This window comes from Pieris rapae, chromosome 9 (genome assembly GCF_905147795.1).
Source record: "Pieris rapae chromosome 9, ilPieRapa1.1, whole genome shotgun sequence".
Classification (NCBI taxonomy): domain Eukaryota; kingdom Metazoa; phylum Arthropoda; class Insecta; order Lepidoptera; family Pieridae; genus Pieris; species Pieris rapae.
This window is the reverse complement of record NC_059517.1, coordinates 2,282,569-2,306,807: the sequence shown is the minus strand read 5'-3', so window position 1 is coordinate 2,306,807 and position 24,239 is coordinate 2,282,569. Positions and strand designations below refer to the sequence as shown.

Here is a 24,239-nt window from a genome sequence, read left to right as displayed (position 1 = left end):
TAATAGAAATGTCAATTAATATTGAATAATGTAATTGCTGTAAAATTAGTCCCAATACTTAGATCCCCTGTCTTTTAATCTAGCTAGCTCTCTCCACAGCCCGAGGATAAACTACAAGGGTAGGATATTAAAACAAAAAAAAAATCGTCGATTCATTTGATACCTCAATCTACGTAAATTATGCGTAAACTGAAACTTTTTTACACATATTACCCACACATTGTCTATGCTTAAGAACGAAATGCGTTTTCGAGGATTCCTACGAAAAATTAAAACGTTTATGTTCTATATTTTTGAGAGCTTTGCTTACTTTTGTTGACAAGAGGAGAGATGGATCAATTTTAGGAAATATGCCTACGTAATACGGCCTTTAGCACAGAAACCTTTTGCAAATTGTTCAAATTGCATTTAAAACAACTTAGAACAATTTGTTCGCGCTCTGGCTATTTTGGCCGGGGTTTATAATATATTGTACTATGAGTTAAAAATATACTTAAAAAGATTAATTGATATCAAAAGTTTTCTGTTAATTTTATAAAATTAATTAAGTTTATTATATATTATTATATTTTAGTTGAAATTTGGCCATATCTAAGCTGTAAATAAATAATTTCTTTAATTAATTACGATTTCTTATAACTTAGACCTATTGAAGGGCATTTAGAAAGTTCGATGGGCTAATTACCGACTTGTCCGTAATGATTTCTCTTGACAGCCCTAATCTGCGGTTTAGCTTTGATTATCTAATACTTAAGCATCGGTTAATATAATCCCATAACTGGTTGTCAAACAAATTTAGAATCAATGATTATGTATTTGATATTGTGTGTCTAGTACAACTTGATTATATGTATATGTAGTATAGTTATTGGTTTATATATTTTAAGCTTGGTTAGGTACAAATTATTGTAACAATATTTTTCAGTACATATATAGCTTATGTTAAAATACTATACATAATTTACTTTCAGAACATTAGCTCTACATATATTATAATATCAACATTAGACAAGAGTGTATGTCAATATCCAATACGTTTTTGACAAACAACGCTAAGTTTCGACGTTATCCAATGGACTTTTCAGTATAATAAAACTTAAGTTGGACTGTAAATTTTCAAATTTCCAGCCATCTTCATATAGCACCTGTACGAAGCCATAGATTAAAAATAATACGGCTATCATTCTGACTTAATGCAAACAGATTGCATCACATTCAATCACAATAAGGTTCGTTGAACGCGTCCTATATTAGGACAGGAAATAAAACATCAAAGATAAGATTACCTGCCGTAATGCTTGTCTATTTTCATAAAGAAATTGAAATATGTCCTATAATACAGATGCCTTTTACATACAAACCATGTTTTTAATCGTCTGATATATTTTACCAGTACGTATTTGTCTTGAGGGAATTATTTATCTTAATTTGAACTTAAAAAACCTGAAGGAGATTAACACTTAAAGGTGGTTTTTAAAAGGACAGGTGTGTCCTCCGATAGGCGCATCAACAGATGCGTCTGCGGCGAAACGGCGAAACGTCTGACCAGTTCTCTATCGAAGTGTATTTATTTATTAACACTTCGTTACATTACGATATAAAAATTGAACTTAATTAAATGAAAAGGAGGGAAACTGGCGGCCTTATTGCTATCGAGCGATCTCTTCTAGTCATCCATGTAAACCAATGTTTCCCAACGTGCGGCTCCCGCACCACAGGGAAGGCTAAATATGACAGGTATCATTGCATTAAACTAAAAGTTATGTATGTTGATGAGGCTTAAGGATTTTAGTAAGTCTTAGGTGGACATGGCACAAAAACGGCTTAGAAACACTGATGTAATCTCTGTTGCTGCTTAGAGGCGAGTGCGTTATACCCACTATTATCATCATATACAGGTGACCCCCACTGCTATATTAAGAAAATCATTGTGTAATATTGTTATAAGCCTTAAGTATATATAAAATGTATAAGATATACTTTCTAGGGTACTGACAGCACGACCTCATCTTAAAGGCTTTCACATTTATCCGAAGGCATAGTCAAGAAATTAAACAATATTAGTTAATTTAAAGGAATACATAGCCTACGTTTTAATTTATATAAATATACGATTTCATTTGAAAAGATTACCTAAACCACAATACGGCAAGTTGGCGCACATTCAAAACAGTTATATCGCTATGAATAAAACATCTGAATTTTAAAATGGGTTTTTTTTTATTTAGGTACAACCTTTTTATGCAGGTAGCAAGTAAACACGTCAATCGATAAACTCAAATATTTTTTAGGGGCCGTTCAAGTATTACGTAAGATTTAATGCAATTTATTACTGCCCCTCCCCCCTTCCATCTTGACAAGAATCCTCGATGCATTTCATTTTCAAGCATAGACAATGTGTGGGTAATATGTGTAAAAAAGTAAATAATAATTACTGTTGACGTAATCATCAAATAATCTATGACGATTTGAACGAATGTAGGCAAATTAAAAGAGATGCAAGACAAGATAGTGTCTAATCAAATAATTAAAGTCGATATTTGATATCTGTTTATATACGTATAAAGTTAAAAATATATATACCGGAAAATACGAATTAAAATTCTCATGAATCTACGCAGTAATTAATATTCTGTGTTTTGTCTATGGCACAGATTGACAATTAAAAAGATAATAAACTTAAATAGTACAAGGACAATAAAATATTAATAGTACATTCTGTTTTTACGAGCCAAGATGGCTATTTAGATACGACTTTATGCAGTAACTTAGTGAAAGCGAGTGAAAAGGGCATTAGCTTTACTTATTAAAGAGAGTTATTATTTGCAATTACTTTGATATTTCATTTGTACTACGTTTTATTGCGTTGCGGTAATTAAAGTTATCATCGTTAAATATTTTAACAAGATACGGTAATTAATGGTTATTGTTTTTATATAGAGCTCATAAAGATTATTTAAAATTATTAGTCAAATTGCGATTTACGGGACTAACGGGTGACACATGATTACAAATATATAAAAAAAAAAAAAAATAAATAAACAGAGAAATCCTCCAGGTGCGATAAGAATATATCTATTTAATTTTGTTTTAATTGCATAATTTCAATATGGAATTGGATTTTCTTTAAAATAATAATTATGAGATAGTTCCAAAATCCAAATTCAATCTTATATTTTCAACGACATAAATGTTCTATTTAAATTCCAATTTCAAAAATAGAATTCCAGTATTCTAATTAGGGTTGCCACATCTAAAACGAAGCATAGGTGTTAATGCACCAACAGCTAACGGTACGTCTTGTCGGCAGTCAATTTATTATGAACGGGTATCGGCTTCATCTTGCAAACGTACAAATAGCACTATTGTTGGCACTATTTTGTAATACAATGGCTTTGATGGTGCCGGGAGCGTTTTCTGATGTTTCGATTCAATACATTTTCATATGTTGCCAGCCCTAACGGAGCTTTATCAAATATGAATTAAATTAAATGTTTTACCTCGGGGCTCTGTTTTCACCGACTTATCTAAAGTATATTTATAGAGTGGGCGAGTAGTTTGAAAATTAGCTCCAGATGAGGACCTATATAAGGTCTGGGTACTATTTAGTCCTAACTAGCGAATTGTGGAATCCCGGTATGGGAAAATTTAAAGATAGAGTGGCTTCTCCCTCAAAGGGTGGCACCGCAAAATGGGTTTACTCCCTCTTCTATATTTAATAAAACTACAACCGGCTGTAAGCTCAGAGTTTCTGAGAAGATCTTCTGCGAAAATTTGTTTCTAAAGGCAGTAGGTTGAACGCTAAAAGAATTATCTTATCCAAGGATGTATTACGCAACATTCAGATTTTAATTTTTTGTGACAAATAGTCAAAAACTTTGTTGTAATGTTTCATACATAAATACGCAAAAAACACGTTTACAGTTTTCTCACCTCGTTAAGCTGTCATTACGTAAAACGTAATTATCTCGAACAAAAATTGACCTTTCACATTTAGTACAAATTTTCATAATTTCGTAACACAAGGAACTGTACACATAGCTAGTACATTCGACCTGGTTTATTTATTGACATTTTGTACCCTTTGAAGTTACCGGTTACATTAAAAAAAAGTAAAACGCAATGCATTAACTCTGTGCGTAATAACTTTCTTATGTGGCTTTTGCTTAAACCGCCTTATGAATGAGACAAAACCATTTCCTTCTAACTACTATTGCACAGAATATAATTTATTTTTCTTACAATCAACTTCACAAAAGAGAGTGCGACTTCACATGAATTACAATCTAGTCGGTAAAATAACTATTATTAGCTAATAAGTAATATTAAGCAGTGTTTGCGTAGTGGCTTAAGCGTACGACTAATCCCAGGGGTCGTAGGTTCGATCCCCGGATGTGCATCAATAGACTTTCTATGTGCGCATTTAACACTCGTACATATGGTGAAGGAAAACATGGTGAGGAAACCGGCTTATCAGGCAGAGAAGGCCGATCACCTACTTGCCTAGTAGATTGAATGATATTGAAACAGATACAGAAATCTGAGGCCCAGACCTAAAGAGGTTCTAACGCCACTGAATTGTTTTATTTTGATGCATTAATTCATTACACATTTGATACATATACATACAGATAACATATATTAAAGTGACAACGGGCAGCCATGGGAAGAAATCGAAGAATTACTTTGGATAAAGTGAAAAAATTACTGATAGACTTACACAATTACAAAGTAAAATAAAATCTAAAAGCTTTATCTAAAGAGTCATGAATTACGATGTTAGCTTCTAATATATATACAATTACAAAGCGATAATAATAAAATAATTAAAAGAGTCACTATTAAACAAATCGAAAGAATAAAGTTCAGAGTTGTATATTCCCCCAAATTGTATAACTCAACGCGAACCATTCAAATTTCCCCAGCTTAGATCCCCACAAACATTCTAGAATAATCTATCAAAAAGAAATTATCTTTCAACAGTCCACCAATCAATGCTTAATTGTCTTATCCATAAATCTTGTAGTCGGAATTTTATGGCAAGACATTATACACGCTATTCTAATCACTATCTCCATGATATAAGAGTGAAGATGGTTGGTATTAATATTATAAACGAAATTTAATCTAGAAATTAGTATATCTTGAAAATAAATCAATGCTTTCACGTGTAATGGAACGTCTTAGCCCTTGCATTGAGTTATATTACGCTCATTATCTTAGGAAAATCTGTCAGGAATGTTAGTTATAATCATTACTTTCAATTAACCAGTATTACATGACTCTTCTGATAGGATATATTTTAGCCTTAGGTCATTAATTATCTATTGATTAGTTATAAACAATGTCTATGGTTAACAGTTTGGCATTGGTTTCTTTTGATCGCAGGCAACTGAAACTTTATTATTTCGGAGACCACGACACTATTTGGGGCATTCCTAAGAAAATGAGGTTTGAGGGTTCAATAAAGAAATGTTTCTTAGCACAATTTACCTGCGATCATTTAGTGGTGGCGAAGACAACGAATAACCGGACAGAGAAAAAAACTATTACTTTGACCTGCTCTATATCTTGTTCGTGTAACTTTACCAAGTTAAATACTAATATTAAATAATAGTGTGTCTAAGATTTTGAGATATACCATGGAAAATATTCCTTCACTTTGCGAGCGACTGTAAAATGCGACCATAGACAGAAAGTCATGTCATACAATAATCTGTCTTGTAAGTCACATATGACCTATCCGATGATGACCCATCTAGGTTTTCAATTCAATTTCATTAGCCCTTGACAGAAATAGCGTTAAAATATCAGAAACACGTAAAAAATATAGCAGAAACCCAAACCGTTTCAATTAATATGAAAATATTGAACTCGATTCTGAACTTTAGTGCGAGGGAATACAAACTATGTTAGTGACAAATGTTATTTTTGGGTGGTATAACCTTTTGAAAGGATCCTTTTTTATCCCAGTATCAGGTAGTTTTTTGGAAGTTTATTTGATGTCGATATCGTTCTCAAACTTTTATTTATTTAGTTGTTCAAAAGATTCATGCTCCCTAATACACAGATCATATTTTTGTATTTTAATTTAAATATGACAAAAACCTTGCATTCATTTAAAATAAGAAAACCTTGCCAGACAGCTCACGAAACTAGATTAAAGTTTGACGTTATAGAATACAGGCCTGTTAAACTTTGGGAAGGCCTATTTAAAACAAATGACTATCGCCTACTATTTTCGATAATTGTGAGTTGTGACTATTTAACGTCTCGCTCTGACCTGGTATAATTAGAGAGAGGTAGATAATGTTTCGACGCCTACAAAAATCCATTACCTCCCGCTGATTTATAATGAAATTGTTTTAATTGAAAACTATTTCCTTGACAAGAAATTAACTTTACTGAGAAAGTCAAAAACTTTTATTAAAGTTTCGTGATTCGAAATCTATCGAAAACATCAAAATTGTAGAGATTTTTTCCATTCCATTCCATTTCCGTTCCATTTCGCACGTCACATGCATAGAGTAATGAATAATTAAATAAATAGATTAATTCCAACAGAAACACGTTTAAAAACTAAAAAATACCACACACAAAATGTAATTAATACACAAAGTAATTTACATGACAAATTGATATAAATAAAAATCCAGTCCTATTAAAATTGATCCATAAAAATATTTATATAAAATTCAACACACAGCTTAAAAATGAATGATTCATTAGTTTTCATCTTATTTTTGATATATAATGCCCAAAATATAAGTTATTTTTTCATCTTTAGTAGATACAATTTTTTTTGTTATAAATTATGTTAGCTTTAGGATTACAAAAGAAATACACGCATACACGTACGAATACAACTAATTTACACATTACTGCAAATCCGTTCCTGGTATTTTGCTTATACATATATGATTGGTATACATAACATAACGAAACAAATTAACTTATCATCTTCATACTTTTCGCTATACTGTTACCACGTGCGTTTCTAACATAAAAGTCTTCAAACGCCGACAATATTGCAGTAAATTTAGTGCAACAATGAGCTACCCCTTTAACATATAACCACGTACCGTAACGGCAGGTGTATCTAAAGGGGCCAGGTTTTCATATACCTGCAACGGGAATAACGATATCTACATATAATTTTAAACACGATGAAATTCAATAACTTAAATCAATTCAATAACTTAAGTAACTTAAATCGAAATCAGTTTGTTCTCTTTGACGGAGACAAGAAGTATTTATATAAATATTTAATAATTTTATGATACTTTATTTCAATACGCTAAAACATTGAAAAACAAAAAATACAATCATATGATAACAGAATGTTCCCTCATAAGTCATCCAAAAGATATAAATGCTTACGGCTATTGATGTACGCGAAAATAATCAAGCGTAAAATTACTTTTGACTTGACCAGACATTTGGCACTGTACTAATTAAAATTGCAGACTGCTTCGTCCAATGTTTATTGGATATTTCCCACCTTCGAATGTTAAGCCATGTCGGTCGTAAATATGAGAATAAATAAAACGAGTTGTAATTGCTACGTTTTGTAGTTTACTAATTACTATAGGAAAACTAAACCGGAAATCATTTAGGAATACTATTTCTTTGACAAGAAATTAGTGCAATACGCTTATAAGTAGTATTAAGAAATATATAGCGCTAAATCTTCTGTATCATAAGCACAAACTCACTTTCACACCATCACACAACACAGCCACCGAAGGCGGTGTTTAATAATTTTTAATGATTTTATCCTTTGGTAAATGTTTGACCCATTTCGTGCGTATATGATGTATTCCATCTTTGACTATACCTTTTGTACATATATGTTTTGTAATATATAATTTATGTTAGCTGTAGTGTTCCTACATTAAAATGTATGTCATTTATATGTGAAAGTAAAATAAAATGTTAATTAAATCGACGATCGCATGGTCACTCATTTTAGTAAACCTGTTTCTTGAAGCAGGAGTATATTAAGAGTATATGCTGTTCTATATAAAAAAACAGCATTTTTTTGTTCACTTCTATCACAAAAGAAATACACAATGCAGTGTAATCGTCCAGTTTTCTACACTTGTGCGATACTTGAAACACAATATGTTCGATTCGTTTCTGGAAAAGGACAAAAATATGTTTTTTTATCCATAATTGGACAAAAAATGAAGCCAGTCGAGGACCGCACCTGTCGGGACATACGGGTTGCGTGCACGCCAAATATAGAATAGTGGTCATATACTTTTTGTTTGAATCAATATTTTTCTATATAGACGCTATTTAAAATATCATGGTACCCGCATGCATTAATATATTTTATTGACGTTTTATGCAAACAATACATTTATGTGCCTATATATATATATGATAAATCCAAATAGCCAAATATAGAAAAATAGAACCAAATATGCTTTTTGTTTGAATCAAAATTTTTCTATAGACGTTACTTAAAATATGATGGTTGATGCGGGTGCATGCATTAATATAATTTATTTTATTGACGAATTTTGCAAACAATACATTTATGTGCCTATATATATATGCCAAAGCCAAATATAGAAAAATAGAGCCAAAATTGCATTTTTTTAAATTTGAATCAATATAGTTGTTCTTAAAAATATCCTCGGTACCCGCATTTTATTGACGTTTTATGCAAAATACAAAAACATTACTGTGCCTACTACAATACCTATGCAATTTTCACAGGGAATTGAAACTTCCAAGACAACGTACAACATGACCTTCGGACTATTGCGCGTAAAAGTTGACAGCTTTATACGAAGTTATACATTTCAACTTGCGAAGGATTTATGGGTAAGATTCAGAAACAAGACTTGGTGTTAAGTCTGCGTCAACTTCAAGTATTAGATTTTGGCATACAGGAATTACTTGCGTATTTTTGAACGACTTAGTTCGTGCTAAATCTCGGGTTATTTTCTTCCCTTATTAATAACATTTTACTAAGTCTGGCGTCGAATTCTTAGCAAGATCGTAATAGGCTTTTCTACAATTCTAAATCAGTTATACCAGTTCCATCCGCTCCACCTTGAGGTCTGGCCTTCCACTATAGCCACTTTTACCGCGCATCACCACTTTATGGAACCATCTGCTTCTATTCCAATATGTCCTAAACGTTACGTCTTCAACAGACGAGCGTATCTAAACCTTCTGGAGTTGCATGCATTCATGGGCGGTGGTAGATTAACCTATGGTTACTTTAAAGTAATATTAACAATTTTCCTCAGATTTCGGTTTCCATGGTACTCCCCGTGGTCCAATCGCGTTCTGTATGAAGGCTGCTAGTTCGTGTCGGCGACAAATATTATGATTTGCATCCGACTGTCTGACCTCATTTTTTCCCCCACATTTACCTTGTATGAATTAAAAAATGCATGTCTGACGTCTAGTTAGTGCGATTATTAATTCTTTTAAATCTGAGACCTAAAAAGATTGTTGTGCCACTGATTTATTGATTTTAATAAAACTTGTTAATAAACAAACATAACAAGCACGAAGGAAAAACGAATCGATTCATGAATTATGAAAAATTAAGAAAATAATGTTTTTAAGTGTGAAGGTAGCAACTATGGATTTCTTAAATAGACCTATATATAGCTAATTTATCAGAATTTTTCATCTAGTACAATACCACAAGTTTCGGCTACGCCTTCTTCAGGGAGAAGGTAAGATTGGGATGGCGTGTTGTATATAAAGAAAATTATATTTGAGTACTTAGTTAAAAAAGATCAGCTAAAAGAAATCACTACACTTAACTTTTTGAATTTATTACCAGTTTTTTATTATTATTATTAGTATATTTGTGCAGCTCGTCCATACAATTACTATAATTTTGAAAGATTCAGTGTAAAATATCAACCGCAATATAATAAATCATTTGAATTAATTCTATCGTAGATGATGAGCTTTAATTGTCCTAGTATTCAATTTTGACCCCTATTTTATTCATTTATCTGTCTACTATTGTATAACAAGATCTACGATAGTTCATTGCTCTTTACGCCAATTTGAGTGGCAATGAATGATCACAGGTGGGTGTAATTATGTTCACAGTTTAATTGTTTTCTGTTTATATTTCTCAGAGACAAACGTCGCTTGAACAAGTTTGTGGGTGTATTTTACGGCTATTAACGTATTGTTCGATATGTTGGTGGTCAGTTAAACTATAGCTAGATGAATAAAGATCTCATATTTATTAGCGAAATTGATTACAAAATTTTAAAAGATTTTCTTTCTGATTTTGTACAATTATTTGTCATATGTCTATTGATGATCAACATTTATGACCCTTGCTAAGTAACCAATCGGTTTTCTGATAATAAATAAGAAAGGTAATAAAATAAAGAATACATTATTAAGATGAACAAATAAGGCAGATGTCACAATAAATATATATTTCTATTGTGCCTTGCCAATATAATATATTAACTTCAGTAGAAATGGGAAGGGCACAATTTAGAAGGTGGTAAGAAAACAACAGGTGACATGGCAGAGAGAGACAAAATTAGCAGGATTTGGATTCGGCCTTAGCGAAAAAAGGGCACAGATGATAAAAATAGATGATAGAAATATAAATGAACTTAATTGTAAGGTATCTGAAATTAAAGGCTTTTATTCTTATAATTACGTTATTTATGTATCAACTCGCGATGCTTTAGATAATGTACAGTCGTTGTTAAAATATATGTGATAATTTTAGCTTCAATTAATTTTTTAATCGACATAATAACGTCATTAAAAATAACACTTAACGTAAGTGATGTTCCGTAAACTAGAAAACTTGCGAATACAAGCGATTAAGTTCCCTAATCTCGTTATCCAGACCAGATAAGCTAAAAGGGTAAAACCGCCGTGTGTGGTCGTTAAACAAAGGCCATATACTTGTGTAATCAGTGTTTCTTATAATTTATTATTAATTAGTATTGAGCGACTATTTATAGGTTTAATGATATTAGTTGACCTTTGATGTATCGCTATGTTTACTCTCTATAAAGCTGTCATATTAATGAGTCTCCAACCTTAACGTCCACTACCACCTCCTTACAACTAATTATTGGGTAAAAGGCGTGTTGGTAGAAGGAAAATCACGTCGTTAGGGATATAGCGACTGCGGAAGAGTTGCTGAATTTGGCACAGAACCAGACGCTTCACAAACTGACTGCCAAGCTCCAGTAATGGAGAGGCACCAAAACAAGAAGAACCATAAGGTTGTGCCTTCGAAGTCAGCCTGTGTTGCAAGTAACACGGTAAATTAATCGCCTGTGTTGACAATTGATCCATGATTTTAGACCCCAAAATTAAGTGAAACATTTATAAAACTGACCAAGTTCTATTCTAAAGATATAATTAAGATATTTTTCAGTGCTGGTAAAGTAGCCGATACTCAGACGTATATTAAACAGTAATTAATTTAGTTTATTGTTTCATAAATACTATAACTTATTATAGATAAGACAAGTCAGGTATAAAATCGAAAATCACATTACATTGAATGTAATAAAAGAGACAGAGTATCTACGGGGAGATAGAAGTATTGATAAGCTTATCAATCGGTGCCATCTGATGACAAGGCTGCCTTTCATCAGACCGCTTTATTTACTTACAGCGAATTTATTACCTATAACCGTTTTATTAGAAATTGTTTGATTATACTTTTATAAATTTCATATACTTAAATATATTTTTTGTTTACATTTTAAAGAAGATGAATGATGCTAAACCTAAGAAGAGACTGAAATGGAAGTGGAATAAGAAAGGTTTAAGATTTAGTAAGGAGAAATGGTCCAGTAATCTGACATATTCCATTTAGATATAGAGTATATTACAATAGAATAATGTGGGGATTGTCATAATTAAATGAAACTGCAAACATTTTGTGACAGTTACTACAGTCCACGGTTTGTTTTTTTAATTTTTATTGGACATGGACACTCAATACCAGAAGGCTCGCGAGTTCGTTGCCGGCCTTTTAAGAATTGGTACGCTCTTATCTTGACGGACCCTGAGTCGAATTGGTTAGGAAATACTTCAGTGGGCAGCTGGTTCCACAAATTGGTGGTGCGTGACAAAAACTGCCTAGAGAAACGCTCAGTTGTGAAACGGCGGACGTCGAGGTGATACAGGTGGAATTTCGTATTCTAAGTTTTTTGGAGAAGTTTAAATTATTATTTGTCGGTAACTTATCACATGTTGTCAACCATTCAGCTAGGTGTATCGTACACATGTTATATTTTAAAGTTTAAACACTATTCCTCCTAAATATTATAACAATTAATCAATTTGTACAACAGTTTATTGACAATATTTTAATAACTACATTTCTGAATATGTCATTTCATTTTTTCTCCTAACCAGAACAATATAGTTGAAAAAATCATAGACAATATTTATAAATATAGACAGTGGAATAGGTACTGTATTTAGTTTCTGATATTAACTGGTATTCAGAAGAAGGTCAGAGCATCCAGTTACAAAATATTTCAGTTCTCACGACCATAAAATATACCTAAGTTGAGAACTATGTTCACTGTCAAATCTATACTTAAGTTAAATTGGACATTTGATAAGCTTACACAATATTCAATGTCCTTAGAATGGGCAATAATGACAGGGTGATATTAATACGCTGTTGTAATGATATAATAATTGACCAATACTTCTATAGTGTTTTTACAACAGGTGTTGATTGATAGTCAATGCAATACTGGATTAAGTAATTAATGTGTTTGTAAAATCTTTCAGCTGCATAGTTTGAAACGATGCAATGTGAAAAATACGATTTTTTTTTTAAATTGGTTTTTCTCTCTATCTGTTTCATGATCACTTGTCATTCTAATAGGCAAATAAGTGATCAGCCTCCTGTCCCTGACACACGTCGACATTTTGGGTCTAAGGCAAGTTGTTTTCCGCACGATGTTTTCCTTCACCGTTCGTGCGAATGTTAAATGCGCACATAGACAGAACGTGCATTGGTGCACAGCCGGGAAACCTACGACCTCGGGGATGCCTCACTGAATTAGGCCAACACACTCTCAAAAACGACAAAGTCGAATTCAAACGAAAACTTGTACTATCAGGACCAAACCTGTCTACCACGTCACCTGTAATACCATACAATTTTGAACAAACAAAACCCCATTAAGTGTTCTCTGCCATCAATTTGTATTATTTACTCAGCTTTTACAGAACAAAGACAGATTGTAATAAATCTATGACTGCGTTCATACTCTAGGAAATATTTCGTAGATTTTATATGTAATTACAGATATATTCTAGTCCGAGGCTCTGTGGCCGACATTAAATGATTTTTTTTTAGATAAGAAACTTATTTTTTTGGTTCCATCAGCCAACCTAATTTTAGTCCAAATGACTGCGAAACTGAACATCATTCGATATCGTCAACGCCCAGTATTCCAATGAGGCTTTAAGGAGAGTGTCTTCAAAGAGAGGAGTAGCGACAAAGGGAGATTTTTAGCGAACAGAAACGCACTAACATATCTTCTTGGTATTTAAATTAAATTGAATTGGTTAAACGCGCTAATATTACGAATTTTGGACGGTAATTGATCCAATAATTGCACTCTCATACTTAATACGATGATGATAAGCAAACTAGCTCGACTAGAATTGCGTGTAGTGTTGTGTTTGATTTTTTTAAAAGATGAGTTATTTTTTTTAATATTTAGATACAGGTTAATAAAATCCAGAACTTAGCGATACAATCACCTACACGCTTTAAACAAATATTGAAACCAATACTAAAATATCTGCCTTTTCTCAATTGGTGGATTACGAATCGCCAATAAACCACATTTTGTATGAATATCGTATACACTTATCGGATTTTTAAAACCAACATTTTTAAATGAGGACCAAACACATCTTCGCCTGTATAAGTATAATTTGTTTTTTTTTTTAATTCATATAAGCAATAAAACTAAGAACGTTTCTATATGGTTGAAAAAGTTTTAGTTTTGTTTGTCTACATTGTTGAGTGTTATGTTTTAATTTTACAGTACGGACCTTTTAAAAGGGTTAAAAACTTAAAAGCTTTAACAGGAAATAATATTTATGGTGTGAAGTGTCTCAAGAAGTAAGTTTTGTTTGAGGAGGACTCCAAGTAGTTTCTCATTTGAATGTTTCTCCATATAGAGACAATCATCAGCATAGAAGCTCCAAACTAATGGACCGTGAGAAATAAACGGTTACGCACCAATTATTGCAATATTAGTGCAAGTAGGTGCCTTTTCTCAAGTTGTATTTTTGAGTCCAAAACTTCGATTTCCATACAATTTCTGTATCGCGGAAGTAGACTGACAAAAGAAATATGAGTAGGTGCTGTTTTATTAAAAAGAAGTCATAGATGCATAGTCAAGGTTGGCATTGCAGTTAATTAATAACAGAATTAAACTAATACGATACGTTTATAAACTATTCAAATTTCGATTTATTTTTCATATCCCATACTCCGTTGGTCTGACAGAGATCGCATAGTAGCACAATAATGTTCTTTTCACATTTTTTTTACATATACGTTTCTGTATTTATAACTAATTTCTTTCCACGTCCAATATATATGATCTTGTACGGAGTGAAAGCCCGTTTTCAAAAAAAAACGTTTTGCCCTGTTTGCTTTAACACATATAAGTATGCGAAAAATAATCTGTTTCCTGTTCAGACGTTAATAACAAATAAATACGGTAAACGCTAAAAGCTTTTAGAAATATAGATCTGGGGACGAGGTTTTTATCAATACCATTGCTAAGATACTCTGTGTTACCGTAAATATCATACTTTATGCGCAAATTCCACAGATAAAATTATAGGTTTTTTATTTATGGAAATCTAGATTAATTATTATTTTATTTTATTTATTAAAATTCAATCATTAGCACATGAATACTTGTTTGTAGTGGTTTTAGTTTTAACTTATTAAGACGCATTTAAAAATATATGTAAATATATATAAGTATATATATATATATACTTATATATTTTTTACTTTAGTAGTGAGTGAATTTTGATCATATTCGTATAACACGTACGCGGTACTAGGAACCTGTTATACCTGTATTAAAAATTAAATTAAATTAAAATATGTTTATTTATTTTATTATAAGTAAGTAATCTAACAGCTTATACTTATACATCTTATAATATAAAACACTAAGACAATACAGAAAGCCAAAACAGATTACATAGATAAACAATTTATGTATATAAAACAGAAAACAACAAAGTGCATTAATAGATAAAGATACATTTAAAAAAAAAAACAAAAAAATAAATAAGTAAAACCAAGTAAACTGAAATCTAACATTTAAAACAACAAATAAAATACTTAGAATTTAAAACTACTACTTAAACAAAATCAGAGTCTTCCCGCTTCTTCAAGTACTTCTTGACATCTCTCTTTTTGAGGTGGAAAATGTTTGGTTTATTGAAATGAGTAATTTATTGTGGAATATAAGATTGAGGTATCAATTGTTCCACGTCTCCACTATTCCATACTCCAAAGAGACCTAAACCAATGAACCATTTAATTGTCTATAAATTTCTAAATGTAAATAAAAAAAGTACAGACAGTAACATAAGCAATTACATATTATGTAGATAATATCAAACAGATCAGGTTACATACAAAAAGTTCAAGTGTTGGCTTCTGCGTTCTCTAATACGGATTATTTTTAACTAAACGTAGGTTTATACAGGCTGATATAGAAATGTACAGTCTATATCCAGCAAAGGACCATCGTCTAATACCACTGACACTTTTGTAGTCTGGTCTTCAGATTTCTGTGTCCGTTTCGTGATCGTTAGTGTTTCTCTAATAGACACGTAGGGGGAAAAGCCTTCTGTCTTCGACACACGCCGTATAGATACGTACTTCACCGTACGAGCAATCCCAAGCCTATAGGCCACCCCTAAATATCTGTGGTAGTGTAGTTTCAACTCTTGCAGCGTTTCCTCACTGTATATCTATTATATATATATAGGTAAATGATTAAATATAACTGTGAAGTTTTATGTAATAGGAGCATTTCAGTTGAATCGTAAATAAAAACGGCTTAATATTATTTCTTAAAATATTTGAACATCCTGTAATACTAAAGCTCATTCAAACCAAATCATTGATTGGATCAATTCAATGTACTTTTATGACTCCGTATTAAATTAAAGCTTGTTAGCTATTCGATTTACGTAATATTTAAGGTACGGGAATTACGCCCACGACGAACCTACATTTGAATATATAATATGCTAAGCTATGACAAAAATTTCCATTAGAACAAGATTTCTCTCCTATTTGCGTGTAAACATGTCGCGTAGTTTTAACAGTTTTTGCTAAACATCCATGTTTGTTCTAATCGCATTTTTTTGTTTTTTTTAAAAGTTATTTTCAGCGTCTCGATATCAAATGCGTAAATTAATTAGTTTTACATATATATCAACCCCGTAATGTGTATGTATGTATAAAATTATGGGCGAGAACATACAATAAATATATATTTTTTCGTTTTATAGGCAAATATATACTACGCAAAACCTTAATAATAATTAATCTCATGGATTAGAAATAAATTATTTTATTTAAATTATTGAGACATAATTTATAAAATTATGTATTCTGCTAATCAAATTAAGATCATTTGAAACGAAACCAGTTCGAATGACCTTCCAGGCCAATGATCTTATTAATTATTCAATAATTCGCTATTTACGAGTTTCCAATCCCATAGCTTGATAGCAATATCTAAAACATCGCGATAAGTCTTAAAAAGAAATTAATTAAAAATCTTCTTAAATAATATATAAATGGTATTTTTAATTTCACATAGAAATTTCTTTGAAACACGGATAATCGGCAAGACAGGCCCGCATCGCCTGTCTTGCAAGTGTGTTGACTTGTACGAATTAGCCAATTTTTTTTGGTGTTAATTACATTCTAGTCTTGGTCGATTATAGAAAAAAGTTATTATATTAAAGCGATTATTTATCTTACTTCCACAATCTACAGTTCAATATTTGTTATTTCGTGACATGACACACCCATATCATAGCTCATACGGAAGTATTTATTAAACGTCTGTTATTGTTCAACCGAAATTAAATCGAAGTCATAGTTTATCCAAATGAGATATAAAAAATATACTCCAATGAGTTTTATATAATAGGTGTCTCAAAAGAATGTTCATAATTATATGATCGATAAAAAAATATGAAAGTAGTAAGTCGTATAACAATTATTAAGGGAATTTCTTTTTTTTTTAATTATACCGTCCATAAGTAATTGGCTGGACAAAATCCTGTGGAGACATAGTCACCTATAGATGCTACCTTGCGAGCCGCGACGCTCAGACATGATGCACCGACCTAAGAGAGTCTGGCAACAAAACTTAAAAAAACACCACGTTAAGCCTGGTATATCTCTTCAGAAAGAATAAAATAAAAATTTAGTCACGATACTTACAAAATAATGTATTTTTACTTATTTATAGAAATGTTAATAACATGGGAGTTATAATCAAGATAACTTTGTAACCGCAAAATATGCTCTTGCGTTACCCGAGGGCATAGTCCTGTAGTTCCTTGAGGTACACCCACACATTGAAATAGTAATTACTATAGTTGTCCCTTTCTTTGCTTTACGTTCGAAAGAGATAGATAAGTCTGGAGTCCAAACGATTAGTCCTGAGAGAAATTTAGAATTCTAGTTGTCTTTTGTTAATGTATTTAAATCTTCATCAAATCGAAATCTTTGTTAGAGGTATGTTTCTAATAAAATAAATGGAGACATAATTATAGTTTTAATATCACAAGAATAGTCATCAGGATTATTTTGTGTTTTCAGCCAGGTAGCGGTTTTTTAAATCCATTGAACTGGCCTACACACCTGTTGCACAATAAACTCTGAGATATTGAAAGTCTATAAAAATTTAGAAATAATTTTGATTAAGTAATTAAATTTAAAAAATAAAACTAAATCCTAGATACGTGCTACATGATACGAAGTACATGATTTTCAAATTATAGAGCCAAAAAGTGCAGATTCCTAGTCATAAGTGTCATGTTTCAACATGTTACAAGTAATGCTGAGTAATCTTTTATCCCAGATATGATAATCCAAAAGTCACACCTCACAAAAATTACTTCAATTTATTTCTTTAGTAATAACAGTTCATATATTTTCATTGGTTAAACTTATAAAACCCATTATCAGAGATTGTAGCTTGTTTATATAATTAAAATTCATAACAGTTCCTACTAAAAATAAAAAGTTTTTAAATTAAATTTATCTATGTAATTTCTTCTAAAAAGCTGCATGTGTAGATATATCAATAAACGAAAACATTGACAATTATCTTATGCCTAATCAATAGTTGTAAATGGATAAAACATGTTCCATGCTTCCGTATTCCGAGTTATCAATTAACAACGTCTTAGACGTCAATGTTCCAATCAATTTTACATTAATTATTGTTTATGCTTGTCTTCGAAGCGGTAATGAGATGTAGAAAAAAACATACCTAAGCAGCTAAGGTTAATTCTCTCCTCTACGGAGGCGTCATCTAAGTACTCCAACTTTTTAGAATTCATTCTCACAAAACACTCATCACAATCACATCCACAGTTTCAGTCACGGCACTTTTTATTTTGAATTCGATGCGTTATAAAATGGCGGACGCGACACACAACTAGCAGGGCCCGTGGCACCGAAGCGAATGATCTCAATGAGTGAGTGAATGACGATTGATGCCGCTGACGCCACGCACACATACGCAGCTGCTAATCTGATTATTATTATTGCCCTTTGCTATTGTTCTAGTTCCTATAACTCAGTGAATGAAATTATTTCTGGAATATTTGCACGAAGTTATATGAACGTGATTTTGCTTATACACTCACTCGCTAGTGATAATTACATCGATTTTTAAATACGTTGTGCCCATAACAGTATAAAAAAGCCCCAATTTGCGGAAGGGTAAAACCCCTTTTGTTCCTGTAGGGCGAGCATCCCTCGCACAACAATTACATTCGGATAAACTTTCGCACGCGTAACTAAAGAAATAACCAATTGACTAACATGAATCAAAAAGGAGTAAGTTCATTCTATATGTTTATTATAAACTAGCTTAAACTAGCGTTTAAAATATAGACTAGGCCTAGTTTATACACTAGTGCTCATAGAAGTAGGTATATTATGTATAAGGTTAACCATATTCAATATTGTATTTAGAATGTAATGTTTGTTTTGAGTCAAATAAAGTAAATTTTTTTTTATTTATTTATTTTAGTTCCTCACCAGGAAAAATCCAAACATGATGTGGTTGTTCTACGTTCTAAACACATTAATAATCACAAAATGAACTTTTACACCGAATTAATTATCATCAACTGAAACCTATAGCATCAAGCCCTCGATGTTCATTGCATTTACCGTAATATCATTCCCACTTTATTTTAAAAAATACTTAAAAATGATATTAAACAATTTATCTACCCAGCAAGAGGTCCTCAAAATTGATAATAAACAATTAATTGGGTATCAAGTTGTAAAATACGTTAAGTGATGTCATAAAAATTTGATCGTTCAAGCGCGCTTCCTTACACGATATTGGAAACGAAAAAGGACTAAAAAGTCAACTGTTCCCACAAATCCAGTTTATACCCTGCCTCACGGTCAATTTCGTTATGCCGCCAGTATAATATACCTAGAAAAAAAGAACTCGTAATACGAGGTATGCTCGAAAAACCTTAGCCTGCCCCTAGGCAAAAAAAGACACTATAATTTTGTCATGAATTTTGTGTAGCATTAATCATTCGAAATTCGAAAGTGACAGTGCATCGTGTATTTTAACGTAAGTGAAATGATTTTCGCTTAAATGAAAAGTGATTAAATGTTTTTATAGGATTCAATAACTTGCAAATGACAATTATTTCTGTGAAACACCAATATCTCCATATCCACTTGAGAAGTTTTGTAATTATATGGTTAATAATTCAGCCGGTACGTAGCTAATTTAAAATTGTATAACTGATTGAAGTTTATCGTTAAAAATTTAACCTATGTGTGGATATAAAGAACTCGTACGATGAACAAAATACTTAAGCGCTGTCTGTATACTCTATAGTCTATTAAAATTATAACTTTAAAACAATAATTAAACAATCACTTTGTAGTCTAAAATAATTGATAATAAAACTTACCTTTAATATTTTGTATGTGTATTGAATCTTAATTATTTCGCATTTTAATTGTTATTGACAATTGAGTTATTTGTTATTGAAAATCAGTAGCCTTTATAAGGGATCTTATTGCTGGGGTCTGGGTTTAATATCTAATGAAGAGTATGAAACCATAACCAAGCTACCCAAGTACGTGTTTGCGTATGATACATGAACCCGTCATTAGTTTCAAAGTTCTGTCGGATTAGGTACCGTACGAGAAAATGCAAGAAATAAGAAGTACTTAACGAATGAAATATTGTATTCGTTTATATATATTCTATTATATATAATTTTTGGCTCCAGGAGGGGGTCACATAGTCGTGGTTAAGTCAAGAACTTACAGTTTGTCATCATATAAAGTTATTAGTCGTTTATTATTGTAGTTACATAAAATCTGGATGGTGAGAAAATATTGAAATAAAATTAGAGTTCAATTAGAGGTCCTGGAACCAGCTCATGACTCCCATGACCCCCCACCCTGGATCCACCTTTGGTTATGGCGACCTGCCTAATGGTTGTCTAGACATCGACTTAGCTTAAAGACTGGGCGAATGTTACTCTTCGTTAGTTAATAACATTGAATAATTAATTTCATTATTTATAACAAGGCCTCGCGCCATCTCTTCTCGTACTAATAACGATAAATAATGAATACTGCTAGTATATTATCGGACCTTTTCGATTTTATGAAATGTTTATGAGCAATCTGATTACAGCTACTTTTGCTGCATTCTGTTTAATGTCTTTAAGCAACACGGGATCTTTATAACGTGATATTGTTAACGATAATATTGTTAACGTTTATACAGAGTGTGGTGAACGTGATGTTCAGAATGTGTAAGATTTGAGAACACTTTTAAGTAAAAGATCTTTGTCATTGTTAGCAGTTCTTCCATAACAAACTCAATTTAATTCCATATTTTTTTGTTATTTTTTTTTTAAACTGTTTACAACACGCGTGAGTGTAATGTGGTAGATTACTACTTGTAATGTCTCTGGAGCATCTCCAAATCTGCGTATCCCCAATAGATATAATTTATTTATTTGTAACCAACTTCTGTGACTACTGACCCGAAATCGACCTTTACCGATAGTAAGCAAGAAACTTCGGATTCCATTATTTGACTCAATCTTCAATCTTACTAATTGAGCTTTATATATTAAGTAAAATAAATTTAAATAGTTAAACCGTGGCGGTGTTAAGCCGCATTTCCTTCTATATCGATGCTTATTCGTTATCAGAAAAGTATGTTTTCACAACCTCTGATTAATTTAATGACTAATGTCTAAACTATATTCTCAAACTCCCTGTGTCATAATTATGTCTTATGGTACTTTTAAAGGCTCCTTTTTTATACAGCCTATATATTTGTCGAATTCAATTGGCTATAATGATTGGGCTTTAAGTGTTAATGTGTATTGCATGATCGCTTTTCAATATTACGCAGCGATTTTATTTTATCTCTTGTACGTGTTAAGTTATGTATATTATTAAGAAACGTTATGCACAAAATTACTACAATCTTTTAGTACGAATTGTTTGTTCGGAAAGTTTCATTAAAAATAGTTTAAAGCTAAAGAGATTTTTACATAAGACAAACGAGAATACTGGCCGCTTAGAAAAGGTCTCATGGACACCGTTTTTAGTGGATGCGTTGCCGGCGTTTGAGGGAGAGTACACTCTAACTATAAATAGTTGAGGGTTGAACGTGCTAATCTCGGGAATTACTGGTCCGAATTATTTTCTTGTGGCTATAAACCCACGATAAATTGATAGTCTATAGATAGATTTACTGTGGCTTTGGACTTAAAATATTTTTTATAGACAGCAACGAAAATCCGCTTGTCACAGCTAGGATTTTTTTAGCTATTTACTTGTGTTTACACGTAAGCCGTCTCTCTTTATTTAATGTGTTTGAAAAATAAAAGTAAAGATACATTCATGAGTTAACAATTACTTAAGTAAAGATCTCATCAGAAGCCAATTTTAACCAACATAACTTTAAAAAAAATCACGTCGTACTCCTTATTTTTCATTTATAAAAAAGCTTTCATTGTTACCATAAAATTACTAACAAGGTCTGCTCAAATTCACGAAACGTCGTTTATTAATCGTCATTTTATTTTGTATGGAGTAAACACGACAGAGCAAGCGGAATAAAAATAAGTAAAACAGCCATTGCACCGACATTACGGTAAATGAGATTTACGATTTTTCAAGTAAACTAGATCTTAATTCCGGGTCATAAACGTTCAACGATTCGTCATTTGCATAATGAGCCATTCTTCTGAACGCGGCTCACAATATTACTCCGTAGATTTAAGGTAACCTCGACTAATGGGTATCTATCTATCTATCTAATTGTCAAGATTATATAATGGAATGTGTAACACAATTAAAATGTTACACATTTCATTGGCATAAATATTACATACCTATAAAGTGGCTGGAAGAGATCGCTCGAAAACGATAGAGTCGCCACTTCTTTTTATTTATTTATTTTAAATTGTACTGTATCTCTGTATACTTGCCACACTGTTAATAAATAAAGAAAAGTTTTTTTTTTAATATAAAATAAACATAACAATCAACAGTATTTACAATCAAAAAGAAAGTTATCAACTATTTTTTAAGAAGAAGACAAGAAGAAAAAGACAGACTTTACATGAATTACAATCTAGCCTTTAAAATAATCATGGTTATTGTATGAGAAGGCAATTCTCCGCCACTCTTTTTAATCATAGATTTGACAAATTGTCCCAAATGGGACCTTGTAATGATTATGTAACTATAAACATGCCCTTTAAAACAAGTGAAAGTGATTTTACCAAACATACCAGTTATTTAAGATAATATTTCATATATGGACACATTTACCCCTATTAAACTTAATAACCAAAACACATATAAAATTTATCCAAAATATCATTGTTGTGATCGGTTTTATAATAAAAATTATTTCTTTACAACTTCCTTCGGCAACAATTCATTAGCAATAACGGTCTTACAGACAATTCGTTGTGTTGATTATTAATATAATTAAAAAAAATTTGCTCTTTCCTTGTATAATTTTTTGTATTTTTTTATTAACTATTAAGTTAACACAGTATAATGCTACATTTTGTATTGTTAAAAATATAAAAAAAAACAGCATATTAAATAACTCTTTACCTGTATTGTCAAATTTATCTGAAATGTTAATAAGCTGTGTGTCAGTGATTACAAAAACTACAATAGATTCTGGATGCTATCCTGATGATATGATGATATAATGACTCTGTATAATATAGTGTAATAGATACTATGTTTTGTAATAAATGCAGAACTCGTTGTCTCTATAGTTGCGTTACGACATGCAACTGCTTGTCTGTTACGGCATTATTTTTATTGTACTGTGCCCATATCCCAAAAAAAAAAACAGGTTGTTAAAATTTTGATACAGTTGCTCACATTAACTACATGTTTAATGGTTACATATTTAGGTTAGATATTATTGTAAAAGCTATAATATTACGTGTGAATACATTACCATAAATTAAGTTTTTTATTATTCTTCTAATGATTGGTTATAATGTGAAATAAATATTATGTGTACGAACTGAACGAGAAAACGAAAATGATAAAGCAACAAGAATTTGACGTTGAAGATTACTACGATTAATACCTACATAATACTTAACTCTTTTTTAAATTAATATATTTTTATACCAATCAAATAAAATATTTAAAGAACTTTATTTCTCATTACAAAAATGTATTTTATTTACATAAATAAAAAATACATGAAATGATTCTAATTTTACATTTACTGCCAGTTCTTAAATCAAGGGCGTAGAATGGAGGAGAAGAACTGAAAGAAGAAAGAAGAAAGAAATAACTTTATTAGACACAAAATACATGAATGTTTCTATAAAGTAGAGTACTGGCAATAAACTCACCGCCACTCTTTTTAATCGCCTAGTTTTTTTTA

General features: G+C 31.4%; 1 protein-coding gene across 3 annotated transcripts in view; it reads right to left on the bottom strand.

Annotated features, from left to right (window-relative positions):
- Positions 1-24,239, bottom strand: part of LOC111002784 (protein TANC2) — a 215,545-nt gene that overhangs the window by 116,502 nt on the left and 74,804 nt on the right. The window contains exon 1 of one of the 3 annotated variants that reach the window (XM_022273000.2): positions 18,567-18,756. The exons of the other annotated variants lie outside the window; for them this stretch is intronic. Within the exon in view, the coding sequence (XP_022128692.2) occupies positions 18,567-18,636 (70 nt within the window). The 5' untranslated portion in view covers positions 18,637-18,756. Of the gene's footprint in view, positions 1-18,566; positions 18,757-24,239 lie in introns of those variants that run through there. 3 annotated transcript variants of the gene reach the window in all.